At 44.8% G+C, this 14,658-nt stretch overlaps 1 protein-coding gene across 1 annotated transcript; it reads left to right on the top strand.

Moving 5' to 3' along the window:
• The first annotated feature begins 12,375 nt into the window (after positions 1 to 12,375).
• On the top strand, positions 12,376 to 14,163 carry OR5C1 (olfactory receptor family 5 subfamily C member 1). The gene is given in 2 exon segments (XM_027105974.1): positions 12,376 to 13,477; positions 13,480 to 14,163. Coding segments are annotated over 2 exon segments (1,128 nt in total). The 5' UTR covers positions 12,376 to 12,657; the 3' UTR covers positions 13,788 to 14,163.
• The last annotated feature ends 495 nt before the right edge of the window (positions 14,164 to 14,658 follow it).

Genomic DNA, 14,658 nt, shown 5'->3' with positions numbered 1-14,658 from the left:
GCTTTTAGTATGCAGTGTGTTTTTTTTTACTGAAACAATCTATTACTTTAGAATGATATTAAATATTGAAGCGGCTCTCTCCCTCACATCTCTCACCCTCTCCAAGAGGTTCCTCTCCATTTCCTGTCCCATAATTATTAAAAAATAGGATGCTGACTATGTCTGAGCCCTCACTCACTGATATATACCATACATATTTTCCCTCAGGGCCTTTCCTTTTAGTATTATTTTTCCCTATGTGGCACGTTCCTCTACTCCAGGCCCACCCAGGGTAAGGCTCATGTCATCTGCAAAAAGTATCCTCTCACACCAGTCCACTCTAATCACCTGGACATTATCTGTTTTTCTTGTGAGTGTCACTATCCCTTTATCTAGTCTTCCTATTCCTACCCTTCTAAGATCAAGAATGACGCAAAGATGGATACTCTTGCCACTTCTATTCAACACTATACTAGAGGTTCCAGCCAGCATGATTAAGTAAGAAAAGAAAAATAGAAGACAACCAGATTGTAAAGAAAGAAATAAAACTACCTCTACTTGCAAATGACAGATGCTGTATACTTTTGAACTCCTAAAAAATCAACCAAAACAACCCGTATTAGAAATAATAAACTATTTGAATTCAGTGCAATCCCTATCAAAATTTCAGCTATCTATTTTGCAGAAAATGATAAGCTGATCCTAAAATTCACATGGAAATGCAAGGGAACCAGAATAACCAATATATTCTTGAAAAAGAAGAGCAAAGTCAGAAGACTCACACTTCCTGATTTCTAAACTTGCAACAAGCTCTGGAACCCATGCGCCACAACTACAGAGCCCACACGCCCTGGAGCCTGCGCCCCACAACTAGAGAAGAGAAAAACCCATACGCCACAACTACAGAGAAGCCCACACACCACAACGAAGAGCCCACGCACCGCAATGAAAGATCCTGCATGCCTCAACGAAGATCCCACGTGCTGCAACTAAGACGTGATGCAGCCAAAAATAAATTAAATAAATAAAACTTACAACAAAACTGCAGTAATTAAGACAATACTGTACTTCATATGAAAAGATGCTCAACATCACTAATCATCAGGCAATACAAATCAAAATCACAATGAGATCTCACCTCACACCTGTCAGAATGGCTGTCATCAAAAAGAACACAAATAACAAATGTTGGTGAGGATGTGGAGAAAAGGGAACCTCCTACACTGTTGGTGGGAATGTAAATTGGTGCAGCCACTATGGAAAACAGTATGGAGGTTTCTCAAAAAACTGAAAATAGAACTACCATATGACCCAGCAATTCCACTTCTGGGTATATATACAAAAAAAACCAAAACCACTAATTTGAAAAGATACATGCACCCTAATGTTCATAGCAGCATTATTTACAATTGCCAAGATATGGAAGCAACCTAAGTGTCCATCAACAGATGAATGGATAAAGATGTGGTATACACACACACACACACACACACACAGACGATGGACTACTACTCAGCCATTAAAAAGAATGAAATTTTTCCATTTGCAGCAACATGGATGGACTTGGAGGGCCTTATGCTAAGTGAAATAAGTCAGACAGAGAAAGACAAATATCGTATGATATCACTTATACGTGGAATCTAAAAAATACAACAAACTAGTGAATATAACAAAAAGAAGCAGGGACTTCCCTGGTGGCGCAGTGGTTAAGAATCCGCCTGTCAATGCAGGGGACACGGGTTCGATCCCTGGTCCAGGAAGATCCCACATGCCATGGAGCAAATAAGCCCGTGAACCACAACTACTGAAGCCCGCTTGCCTAGACCCTGCGCTCCACAACAAGAGAAGTCACCGCAGTGAGAAGCTCAGGCACCACAACAAAGAACAGCCCCCGCTCACCTCAACTAGAGAAAGCCTGCGCGCAGCAACGAAGACCCAATGCAGCCTAAATAAATAAATAAAAGAAAGGAAGAAAGAAAGACAGAAGCAGACTCACAGATATAAAGAACAAATTAGTGGTTACCAGTGGGGAGAGGGAAGGGGGGAAGGGGAGAGGGGCAAGATAAGGGTAGGGGATCAAGAGGTACACATTATTAGGTATAACATAAGCTACAAGGATATGTTGTACAACATGGGGAATATAGCTAATATTTTATAACTATAAATGGAGTATAACCTTTAAAAATTGTGAATCACTATAGTGTACACCTGTAACATATAATATTGTACAGCAACTATACTTCAATTAAGAAAAGGACAATGCCATTCTAGCATAAGGTTAGACATATAGATCAAAGGAATACAATTGAGGGTCAACAAATAAACCTTCACACTTATGGGCAAGTTATTTTCAATAAGGCTGCCAGTACAATTCAATGTGGAAAGAATAGTGTTTTCAACAAATAGTTCTGGGTCAACTGGACACCCAAGTGCAAAAGAATGAAGCTGAACCTTTACCTCACACATACAAAAAATAACTCAATGTAAGAGCTAAAACTACAGAATGTTTAGAAGAAAGTGCGGGAATGAATCTTTGTGACCTTAGATTAGGCAATGGTTTCTTAGGTGTGACACCAAAAGCATAAGCAGTAGAAAAAAAAAAGGATAAATGGAACTTTATCAAAATCACCAGGTTTTGTACTTCAAAAGATACCATCAGGAGAATGAATAGACAACCCACTGAAAGGTAGAAAATATATGCAAATCACATACTGATAAGATATCTGTATAAGAATATATAAAGGACTCTTACAATTCAACAATAAGAAGACTAATAACCCAATTTTAAAATGCACAAAGGATTTAAATAGACACTTCTCCAAATAAATGATACAAACGGCCAATTAGCACATGAAAAATATTCAACATCATTACACGTCAGAGAAGTGCAAATCAAAACCACAAGGAGATACCACTTCACTTCCACTAGGATGGTTAAATCTTTTTTTTAATGGACAATATCAAAATGTTGGCAAGGCATGAGAGAAGGGTGAACCCTGCTGCGCTGGTAGTAAGATTGTAAAATAATGCAGCCACTTTGGAAAATGTTGGCAGTTTCTCAAAAACTTAAACACAGAGTTACCATATGACCCAGCAATTCCATTCCTAGGTATATAACTAAGAAAACATACGTCCACACAAAAGCCTGTACAAGAACGTTCATAGTAGCATTATTCATAATAACCAAAGAACAGAAACAATCTGAAAATGCATGTTTAACATTTTCTGTTAACTATAGCATCAGTTCAGGGTCTACGATAAACAAATACCAAAACATAATTAGATAGCAGAAAAAATATATTAGGGGAGATGATTGTGAAAGATAAAGGGGAATAGGAAGGTCACCCACACACAAGCCCCCCCCTACCCCCCCCACCCCTCACCCCCTGCTTATAGAAAGCATAGTTCAGCTGCCACAGAGGAGAGGGGCAGGAATCCCCTGAATAAGCAGGGGAATTACTTGTAAGGCTCGTCCTGGTGGTCACAAGTAGATCTCCACCCCGCACCAGTCAGGATCTTAAAAGCTTATACAGAGGCCTTCAGTGGGTTCAGACACCCATGCCATTCAGATGGTCCCAACAGCACACTGTTCTCTCAATGTTCTCTTGAAAATGGCTCCCACGTGGGCACCCCTCCGCTCCATCCCGTGGGCAGAGTGTATATTTCAAGGACAGAGGGAGGGGTGAGATGCCTCCAATCAGCCAGGTCCGACTCACAGGTCAATCAGAAGCCAAGTCCTCTCCGTGACCTCCCCCAGTGTAACTGAACAGGACCTCCTGGGACAGATCCCCGCCCTGCCACGTCCCCGGCTTACCTCTTGTTTGTAGAAAAACTTTAGCCTCCCAGGCCTTCCTCGAGTTCCAAAGAATAAATTTCATAAGAGAAGTGAGAAAATGCAGAAATAAAACAGTCAAGCCAGACAAAATAATAATAATTTAGCCATTAAACAGAGTCAAGGACCTTTACTTCCTCCTCAAGGGCTATAGATAACATTCTGAGCCACGTCCTTTGAGCTGTTTTGCAGATACTGAAGCCCCCGCCAGGTGGAAGACGTTAACTGCATGCTGCCCACAAGCACATAGACCCCAGACAGGTTGGAACCAGAAGGTTGATGATGTTGACTCCTGATGACCTCACCACCAACCAATCAGAAGAATGTCCACGAGCTGATCACACACCCTCACCTTGCTTTTCAGGTTTTTTGAGCATTAGCTAAATACCTTAAACCATTTGCAAGGGTTCAGCAAGGGGTTTCACTGGTGTGGAGGTGGCTCGTTTGGTGGCTGTCTGGCTGCCTTGGAGGCAGATATCACAGCAATAGTATAGGCACATGCAGGAGAAAACACAGTTTAGGATAATGATTCCCAAAATAAGTAACAAATTTTTCCAGCAAAAGCCCCATGATGCGAACCACTGATTCACTGATTTATTAAGTTCCGGAGGCTGGGGAGTCAGATCACTCAGGGCAGTCACTTGTGCCCTCATGTGGTTTAATAAAATGATACATTAGTACACTCGTCAGGTATGAACACACACAAGATGTTTGAATAATGCCACAGGTGTCTCCTTGCAAGGCAGTAATAACGTCCAGGCCATCCTATTTTAGACGACAGCTTTTCTCATTAGAGACATTCAGTGTTCAGTAGAGACAGGTTTTGCCAGCTATCAATTAAGGCTTGTTGGGTGAATTTAGTAAGGGCTTCTATGCACCTGGGTGGTGTAGCCAGTCAGTGCCTAAGAAATCACTATCCTTTAATGGGACAGAATGACTACGTGGTTCTGGTGCAATTTGGTTGGTTCTGTTTAGAGGGATTTTTCTGTTCCCAACATAGGAGTGTAAGGTGCTCGAATGTTCATAACCCGGGATAAGCCACATGAGCCCCTCCCAAATCTGAGCAGAGCCACCCATGCTGGTGTTTTTAGGACCCTTCCAGTCTGTAGTTGATGGGCTGTCTGTGTAGTTTGATTGACAGAAAAGGAACATCCATGCCCACTGTTTTGATTGTGTGTGCCACAGGCCAGGTTTCTGGATCAGTATTGGTAATATCAGATGGATTAAGAATACTAGTCCTGGGCTCCCCTGGTGGTGCAGTGGTTAAGAATCCTCCTGCCAAGGCAGGGGACACGGGTTCGAGCCCTGGTCTGGGAAGATCCCACATGCCGCGGAGCAAATAAGCCCGCGTGCCGCAACTACTGAAGCCCACGCGCCTAGAGCCCATGCTCTGCAACAAGAGAAGCCACCGCACTGAGAAGCCTGCACACCGCAAGGAAAGAGTAGCCCCCGCTCGTTGCAACTAGAGAAAGCCCGCGCACAGCAACGAAGACCCAACGCAGCCAAAAATAAATAAATACATAAAAAAAAAATACTAGTCCCACCTTATTGTTTCTCAGTGGAGTGCTTTAGGGCCTTCTAGTCCCCTTCCTAGAGTGGTGATACCCATCATGGCCATCCTGACGAGCTAGAGAGGGGCAGCTGCCCACATACCCAAGAGTTGGATTGACTCCTTTGCTGGGCATACAAATGGGCCCACTGTAGAAAGGTATTTCCATCAGGTGCTCATCTCATGACCAGATACTGCAAGAGCAGCACAAGTCTAAGGCCCAAAAGACATATTTTTAGTAGGAACTTGTATGGGAAGGCTTTCCCTTTCTATAAGGATTACACCTGTGACCTGATCCTTAGATGTCAATGTGGCTGCAGCTTCAGGAATCTGACCTAGTTGTGTGTACCATACATGTTAGCAGGGGGAGACAGCACTGTCAGGCATGAGGCGATGACTGGGGAGGAATATACCAGGTAATGACCCACAACTTCTCCCTTCTTTAAATGGTGCATGTTCCATTCCAGGCATAGAGTGTTTCCACAGGGCCAGTTTGCAGTAGGACAGTGGGATCCCAGTGGAAACTGAGTAGTTTCCCCTCACCCAGGGGTGAAAGTAACTCACCCATCCTGGTAGGATGTCCCATTATAAATTCCAGTAGATGATGCCTTTCCCAGGAGTGATAGGACTTGGTGTTCTCAGCAGCATAGCATGTTGATCCGTGGTAAGGTCATTGCTTTTAGGATTAAAAACAAAAACAAACAGAAAACCAAATATTTAGCATGGCCTGAAAAGCTCCACAATTTGGCCTCTACTGCAGCTCTGGGCTCAGTCCCAGCTCTCTCTCCATCATTCTCTGGGCTCAAGCCCACTGGCCTTCTCACAATTCTTCAAATGTGCCATTTGCATTCCCACCTCCAGGCCTCTTCACGTGCCATCACTCCCACCTGAAACACTTTCCCCTGTGTTTTGATTTCGTTAGTTCTAACTCCTTGCAAGCTCCAGGGAAAAAAGGGACTATGGCTATTTGGTTCATCATTAAGACCTTAAACTCAAGCTGAGAACATAGTAACGTGCAATACATATTAGTCATGTGAACTAATGAACACTCTGCTAACATGAATGACAGGTTAGCTCTTAGACACAGCCTAGAAACAAGGAGATTCCAGGTTGCTCCCACCCCATAGCCGTCTACTCTCCACAGGCTGAGCTACTCAGCCCTAGCTTCAGGCTCAGCCCCCTTCCCATGTCTTAAGGAGTGGTTCTCAATCACCAGAACCTGGGTCCACCCCCAAGAGTTCTGATCTTATTTCCTGAGTGATGCCTTCATGCCCGGTCCTGGCCTCAGGTTGCTTCCAGTCTGGGGCAGCATCAGACACAAGCATTTGTTTCCTTGTCTATCTTGGATTCGTGTTCTTGTATATGCATCTCCCAGACGCACGGAGGGAAAGAATGGCTCCAGCCCACAGGCAGGAAGGATTCCTGCAGAAGGTGATATTTGAACTGGTTCTATAACAAAAAAGGAAGAGTTTTCCAGAGAGACAAGAAAGGGGCTGGACATTCCAGGCAAGAGGAATAATGTGAAATGTTAGGAGAGCCACAAGAAGAGTTTGTGTTTGTGGAGAAGATCAGAAAGCATAATAAAAATCTTGAATCCCAAAGAATGGGTGGAGGAAAGTGAGCCAAAGGGACTCCTCTAAGGGCAGCATGATTGCCTTCCCCACACAGAGTCTGGGGACCCACTCAGCCAAACTTTTCCAGCTTCCCCGGGCGCCAAAGAGTGAGTCATCCCTGGCATTCCCCTGCCACCAGCTGCCATGGAGTCCCCAAAGGACATGGGGAGGGAGTCTCCATGGAGTCCAAGACAGCAGAGGGGGAAAGAGGAGTCAGCAGGAAACCAGAAAGAGGCCATTCCCCCAGGGCTAAAGACGAGCAGAAGTCCCCCTGTTCCTACATCTGGGGTGGGGCGTGTCCCTGCGACCCCTCCACCTGCCAGTGTCACGCAAAGGCTGGACTGAAGCTGCCCCATCGGAAGAACTCTCCACCCACCCCCACCTTCTAGGTATGTCCTACCAACCCAACAACCACACACCAACACGGTGGCAGCAGCTGGTGTCTGGACCGAGACATGTCAAATGTTGGCGTGCTGAGGAGGAACACACTAAGAGCTGGGGCTTGTGAGGAAATGGGGAAGCCACATCTTGAAAAATGTCGAGAGTCCAGCCTCACCAAAGTTAAATGTGTTCATGAGTATAGTGGGGCCTGGAGAGAGAGGATGAGTCAAAGCAAAGAGTTGAGCAGAGAGAAAGGAGCGAGCAGGAGGAGGCTGAGAGAGCCCTCTAGAAAGCTAGAATCTTTTTTTTTTTTTTTTAATATCTTTATTGGGGTATAATTGCTTTACAATGGTGTGTTAGTTTCTGCTTTATAACAATGTGAATCAGTTATACATATACATATGTTCCCATATCTCTTCCCTCTTGCGTCTCCCTCCCTCCCACCCTCCCTATCCCACCCCTCCAGGCTGTCACAAAGCACCGAGCCAATATCCCTGTGCCATGCGAAAGCTAGAATCTTAAGATGTCAGAGCTGGGAATGCTGTCCAATATGACCTAGGCTCTTGCCACTCAAAGCACGGTGCCCAAACCAGCAGCACCAGCGTAACCTGGGAGCTTGTTAAAAATGCAGAATCTCAGGCCCCTCCCCAGTCCTTCTGAGGCAGAGCCTGCATTTAACAAGGTCCCTACATGATTCCTTTGCACACTCAAGATGGAGAAGCTCTGACGCTCATGGTCCCAAATCAAGTCACATATCAGAATCACCTGGAACGCTTTTTTTTTTTTTTTTTTTTTTTTTTTTTTCTGTACGCGGGCCTCTCACTGTTGTGGCCTCTCCCGTCGCGGAGCACAGGCTGCTGCGGACGCGCAGACTCAGCGGCCATGGCTCACGGGCCCAGCCACTCCGCGGCGTGTGGGATCTTCCCGGTCCGGGGCACGAACCCGTGTCCCCTGCATCGGCAGGCGGACGCTCAACCACTGAGCCACCAGGGAAGTCCTGGAACGCTTTCTACAAGTACAGATTTCTGAGCCCTGCTCTAGATCAAGTCAATCAGAATTTCTGGGCACTGGGTATAGCCATCTGTTTTTTCACAAAGCTCCACCAGTAATTCTTTTTTTTTTTTTAACATCTTTATTGGGGTATAATTGCTTTACAATGGTGTGTTAGTTTCTGCTTTATAACAAAGTGAATTAGTTATACATATACATATGTTCCCATATCTCTTCCCTCTTGCGTCTCCCTCCCTCCCACCCTCCCTATCCCACCCCTCTAGGTGGTCACAAAGCACCGAGCTGATCTCCCTGTGCTATGCAGCTGCTTCCCACTAGCTATCTATTTTATGTTTGGTAGTGTATATATGTCCATGCCCCTCTCTCACTTTGTCCCAGCTTACCCTTCCCTCTCCCCGTATCCTCACGTCCATTCTCTAGTAGGTCTGTGTCTTTATTCCCATCTTGCCCCTAGGTTCCACCAGTAATTCTAATGACAGAGTCTGCAGAGTAGACTGGGAACCCCTGATCTGGTCCAATCTGCTTAATCTAAAGATGAGAGGACTGAGGCAAGACAGTGACGACTAGCTTGGTAATCTGTTAAGAGAACTATTTAGGACCTCTGTCTAGAGACAAAGAAAATGGGATTTGGAGCCAGATCTGAGTTCAAGCCCCAACTCTGTACCTTAAGAGCTGTGTATCTTGTCTCTTTCCTTCTTTGGAACTCCATTTTCTTAACTTCAAAGAAAAAAATTAATGCCCTGAATGTCAGGATTACTCCTCATGGGCAGCAAGGCAACAGAGAGAAGTTAATGGAGAATTCACTCTATGTTTTGTGCACATGCGCACGCACACACGTGCGCACACACACACACACACTCCGTAGTAACAGCTTAACTGAAATTTTGGGATCCTTGCACCCCCAAATTTCAAAGCAATTTAAAAGCCTTGAAGTTTCATTACCCCCATTTTACAGGTGAAGAAATGGAAAGGCACTCGAAGCAGCTCTGCTCCTCACTTTGTGAAGGTGAGTGGTGTTTGCTTTCCACGTGGACAGACAGAAATACACAAGGGGGTTGCCACCAACTGGGCTCTGGATGCAGAACTTCAGCTGGCAAGCTGACTTCATTCATGGAGACCATACAGTTGGGTGGGGCTGGGACCCCACAGTTTTCTACTCCTGGAGGCTGTCTAACCTCCACCAGTGTGATCCCACCAAGGAAGAGGGGAAGATCCCTAAAATTCTTTATCCCTAAGGATAAAGGGAAGACTTAGGCATGGTCTCAAATGCTCAGTTAGGTGAGGGAGAACATCACTTAGGTAATTATAAAATGATGGAGTAGAGCTATAACATAGAGATCCCAGTAAGTGGGGTTCCAGAAATGAGAGGTTGGGTGGTTGGATGTTCAGATAAAGCTTTCTGGGAAAAAGTAATGATCCCTGAGCTGAGTCTTAAAAGATAAGGAGGATCAGCTCTGGATGTAGAGATGAGGCAAAGAAGATGAAACCTTTGAGATGTCCTGGGACCCTTTAGCTAGGATCCTATCTCTGGTTGGAGCAACCATCAGTGCATTTTGTATACATATACATTAAGACATATATTATTGTTTTGTGCTTTTTCTTCAATCTGTACATTTTCCCACAAATTATGTTTTTATATCAGTGTGGTTTTAAGATTTCTCCACATCGATACATATAAGTTAAATCTATTCCTGTTTAACTCCCACGAGCCTATTGACATTGGCTAATGTTGGGCCATTACAAACAGTCCAGGAGAGCGTGCACGTTTGTGCATGTCTCCTTGTGTACATGTGTGAGAGTTTTCAAAACACCAAGAAGTAGAATTACTAGGTGTTATGGACTGAATGTTTGTGTCCCTCCAAAACTTATATGTTGAAGCCCTAATCCCGAATGTAATGGTATTTGGAAGTGGGGACTTTGGGAGGTAATTAGGTTTAGATAAAGTCCTAAGGGTGGGGTCCTCATGATGGAATTAGTGCCCTTATAAGAAGAGACTAGACAACTTGCACTCTATCTCTCTCCACCACATAAGGATAAAGCAAGAAGGCATCCATCAGCAAGTCTAAAAGTAGGCCATCACCAGAATCCAACCATGCTGGCACCCTGATCTTGGACTTCCCAGCCTCCAGAACTGCAAGAAATAAATAACTATTGTTTAAGCAACCCAGTCTATGGTGCTTTGTTGTAGCAGCCCAAGCAGACTAAGACACTAGGGTATACACATTTGTAGTTAACTGCCAAATTGTCCTCCAAATTTTCAATTTACATTTCCACCAGCAGAACCTCACCAACATATGATATAATCAAAATTTTTTTCATCCACGTTGCACTTTATGAAGAACTTCATCATCCTCACCAGCCACAGGAAGGTCCCAAACGTCTAAACTTCTCTTAAAGGAAGGAGAAAGAGCATTTACTCAGTTCTAGGTGCTGCACATTTATTGCCTCTTAGAACCCTCCAACAGAGATATTACATCTACCTTAGAATGAGAAAACAGTCTGAGAGAGGTGAAGTGACTTGCCTGAAGTTACACAGCAGAAAGTGGTGGAACCCAGACTTAAAACCAGGTCTGCATGCTGTTAATGTTCATATTCTTTTCACTGTTTTATACATTCGACTAATATTTATTGAGCACTGATTACATACCAGACCCTGGAGGTACAAAAATGAATCACAGGGCCATACTTAGCACATAGTAGGACTCAATAAACATTTGTTGAATGAATATTGAATCAAGGAGCTCAAAGCCCACAGGAGAGACGGACACATAAAAAATATGTGCAGTTGAGACTTCTCTGGCAGTCCAGTGGTTAAGACTTCACCTTCCAATGCAGGGGGTGTGGGTTCGATCCCTGGTCGGGAGCTAGGATCCCACATGCCTTGCGGCCAAAAAACCAAAACATAAAACAGAAGCAATATTGTAACAAATTCAATGAAGACTTTAAAAAAAATGTGCAAAAGAATAATGAAACGCTGTGATGGATGTAAGCTCCAGTGCAGCCAGCACAAAGTAGTGAGAAGTTTATTTTCCTCTGAGTCACGGGGGAAGGCTTTACATCCGAGATAGTTTTTGTCAAACACAAAAAGAGGAAATGAGTTCTAGGCAGAGGGAACAAGTGAAAAGGCACAGGGGTGTAAACAATGTTATATTTTCTGGAAATTACACTACTTCTGGTTGCCTTAAAGTTGCTTCCTTCTAGTATCGAGGCAAGGCATCTAGCTCAACTCAGTTAACTGATCCTTCATTAAACGCCTGCTGTGTGCCAGGCTCTGTGTGAGATGTTTTATATGCATTATCTCATTGACTCCTTGAAGCTTTTTCTTTCTCCCTACACAGATGAGAAAATTGAGATTTGGGGAGGTGAAGAGTCCAACCCTGGAATATATTCAAATCTTCTGTTCTTTCTACTTCTTGCCGTCTCCCCCAGAGGCCAACCACTGCTGCACTCTCCCTTCCCAGGTCTTACTCTAGGGGAAAGATGTCCTCCCAGCAAACCTCAAGACCCGCAGCGAATAGTTACCCTTTGGATCAGGAGACTGGCCATTTCATTGCTTCTTTTCCTCCTAGGGAAACTGGAGAGGCGAATGCATATAGAGTCATGGAGTTTTCAATCCTTGTCCAGACACCAACTATTATCCTATTCATCATTCATGCATTTAACAAATTCATACAGACTTTGGAGATATTGTGGGCTCAGTTCCAGACAAATGCAATATAGTCAATATAGCAAAGCAAGTCACACCAATGTTTTGGTTTCCCAGTACATATAAAAGTTATGTTTACACTATACTGTAGTCTATTAAGTGTGCAATAGCATTATGTCTAAAAAAAAGCAGTGTATGTACCTTAATTTTAAAACACTTTATTGCTAAAAATGCTAATCATCATCTAAGCCTTCAGTGAATCATAATAGTAACATCAAAGATCACTGATCACAGATCACCATAACAAATACAATAATGATGAAAAAGTTTGAAATACTGTGATTATTGCTGAAATGTGACACAGAGACATGAAGTGAACAAATGCTGTCAGAAAAATAGTGCCAAAACCTTCAATTTGTAAAAAACAAAAACATAAGCAAGAAACAAAGCACCATCTGTGAAGCATGATAAAGCCAAGTGCAATAAAATGAGGTATGCCCGTATTTACTGAGCAATTACTATGTGCCAGGCAATATTCTCAGAACTGTGGATTCAAAATTGAATAAGACAGGCAAGATTCCCCCTCTCATGAAGGTTAAATGATAGTGACTTCTCAGCACTGAAAACACAGGTTTTGAGAGGTGATATGGCTTGTCCAAGGTCACACCGCTATTTTGTTACACAGTTAGGACTCACACCCAAGTCTACCTGTCTCCCAGTACAAAGCGCTTTCTCACAGGTGATGGTCCTAACCTTTCCCTCACCTCCCTCCTGCTTTGTCTCTCCCCAGACTCTGTCCTGCAGGATGATGCCAGAGAACTTCACTTGGGCCAGGGGTGCCCCTACGGAGTTCATCCTCCTGGGCATCACAGATCGCTGGGACCTGCACCTGACCCTCATCCTGATCTTCCTGCCCGTCTACCTGGTGAGCCTGCTGGGAAATGTGGGCATGGTGCTGCTAGTCTACGTGGTCGCCCAGCTCCACACACCCATGTACTTCTTCCTGGCCAACCTCTCCCTGCTGGATGCCTGCTATTCCTCAGCCATCAGAGCCAAGATGCTCGTAGACCAGCTGTTGCCCTGCATCTCCATCCCTTACGCAGCCTATGCCCTCCAGATGTTTTTGTTTACAGGGCTGGCGGATGCCAAGTGTTGCCTGTTGACATCCATGGCCTATGACTGCGATGTGGCCATCGGAAACCCTCTTCTCTACACCACTGCCGTGTCGCGGCATCTGTGTCTGGTCTTTCTGGCAGCATCAGGCCTGGGTGGGGCAGTGAGTGCCGTGGTCCACACGACCTTCACCTTCCACCTGAGCTTCTGCGGCTCTCGGGAGGTGAACAGCTTCCTCTGCGATATCCCTCCACTGCTGGCCATCTCCTGCAACGACACCAGTCTCAGTGAACTTCTCCTCTTCGTCGTCTGTGGCTTCATCCAGACAGCCACCGTGTTGGCTTTCGCCGTGTCCTCGGGTTCATTGCCGGAGCCATGATCGGCATGCACTCGGCCAAGGGCCGGTGGCGAGCAGCCTCTACCTGTGGCTCCCACCTCACGGCCGTGGCCATGCTTTACGGGACAATCATTTTCATGAACCTGTGCCCCAGCTCCAGCTACACCCTGGACACTGACAAGATGGCATCTGTGTTCTACACCCTTGTCATCCCAGCTCTCAACCCGTTCACCTACAGCCTCCGCAACAAAGAGGTCAGGGAGGTGCTCGGAAGGAACTGGAAGCACTGCTGCTGTCCGAGGCCGGCGCACGAGTGCGAGGTCTGAGAGACTGGTTAGGACTGACTCTGAAGAGATGAGGAGAGCTCTTCCCGGGCCCGGTCACTGTGGGTAAAGGTGGAGGTTCCTCTGGCTGGGTGTCTCTTGTCATTGTTTGAGGGGGAGAAAAGGGGAGAAACTGAAGCTTACAGACAGGAGACAGGAACCTGGAGTAATCTAGCCCCAGCGCCAGAATCAAGATCAAGTTAATTGGCTGTTGAGATGCCTTGGGTTCCTCGATGTTCAGAACGTGGAAGTTCCTGCATGTCACCAGGTGCAGTAACTAAGTTTATTTGCCACTTGAACTTCTAAGAGGATGATTCCCAGAAACACCAGATAGGAGCCGTATTGGCTGCAAGTGTTTCTAGATTCTTGCTCTTCTGAGGTCCTTCATGACCAGTAAGTCTGCTTCTGCTCACCTCGACCCCAAGAGAACATCTTCAGTACCCACTCATGCCAAAGAATGGGATGGAATCTGGTGAGGCAAATATCTTTCCCTATTAGCCTACATATTCCATCTCTCAGGGCAATGGCCAAGCAGCACCAGAACCTACATGAGCTCGTTCCTAAAATCCTATAGTTGGGTTAGAATTTGAGCAAGATTAATTTATTTCAGGGCTGTGATAGAGAATAGGAAAGGATCAGAACTATGGTTATGGTTAGAATATGGTTAGCGTTCATGTTATGGCTAAGACTAGGGTTAGAGTTAGGGTAAAGCCAGGGTTAGGTTACAAATGGACAAATTTAGGATTGGATTAAAATTATGTAAATTTTACAATTTGGATTGATTCTAATTAATAGTGGATTTGGGATAAATTTAGGAGTAAGGGTTTGGATAAATTTGAGCTCTTATTAGAAATATTAGAAATAACATGTACAC

This window comes from Aethalodelphis obliquidens, unplaced genomic scaffold, assembly GCF_003676395.1.
Source record: "Aethalodelphis obliquidens isolate GAN/ISIS:26980383/991018 unplaced genomic scaffold, ASM367639v1 scaffold7, whole genome shotgun sequence".
NCBI classification, from domain to species: Eukaryota; Metazoa; Chordata; class Mammalia; order Artiodactyla; family Delphinidae; genus Aethalodelphis; species Aethalodelphis obliquidens.
Note: the sequence above shows the minus strand (reverse complement) of the source record. Positions and strands in the feature narration are given on the sequence as shown.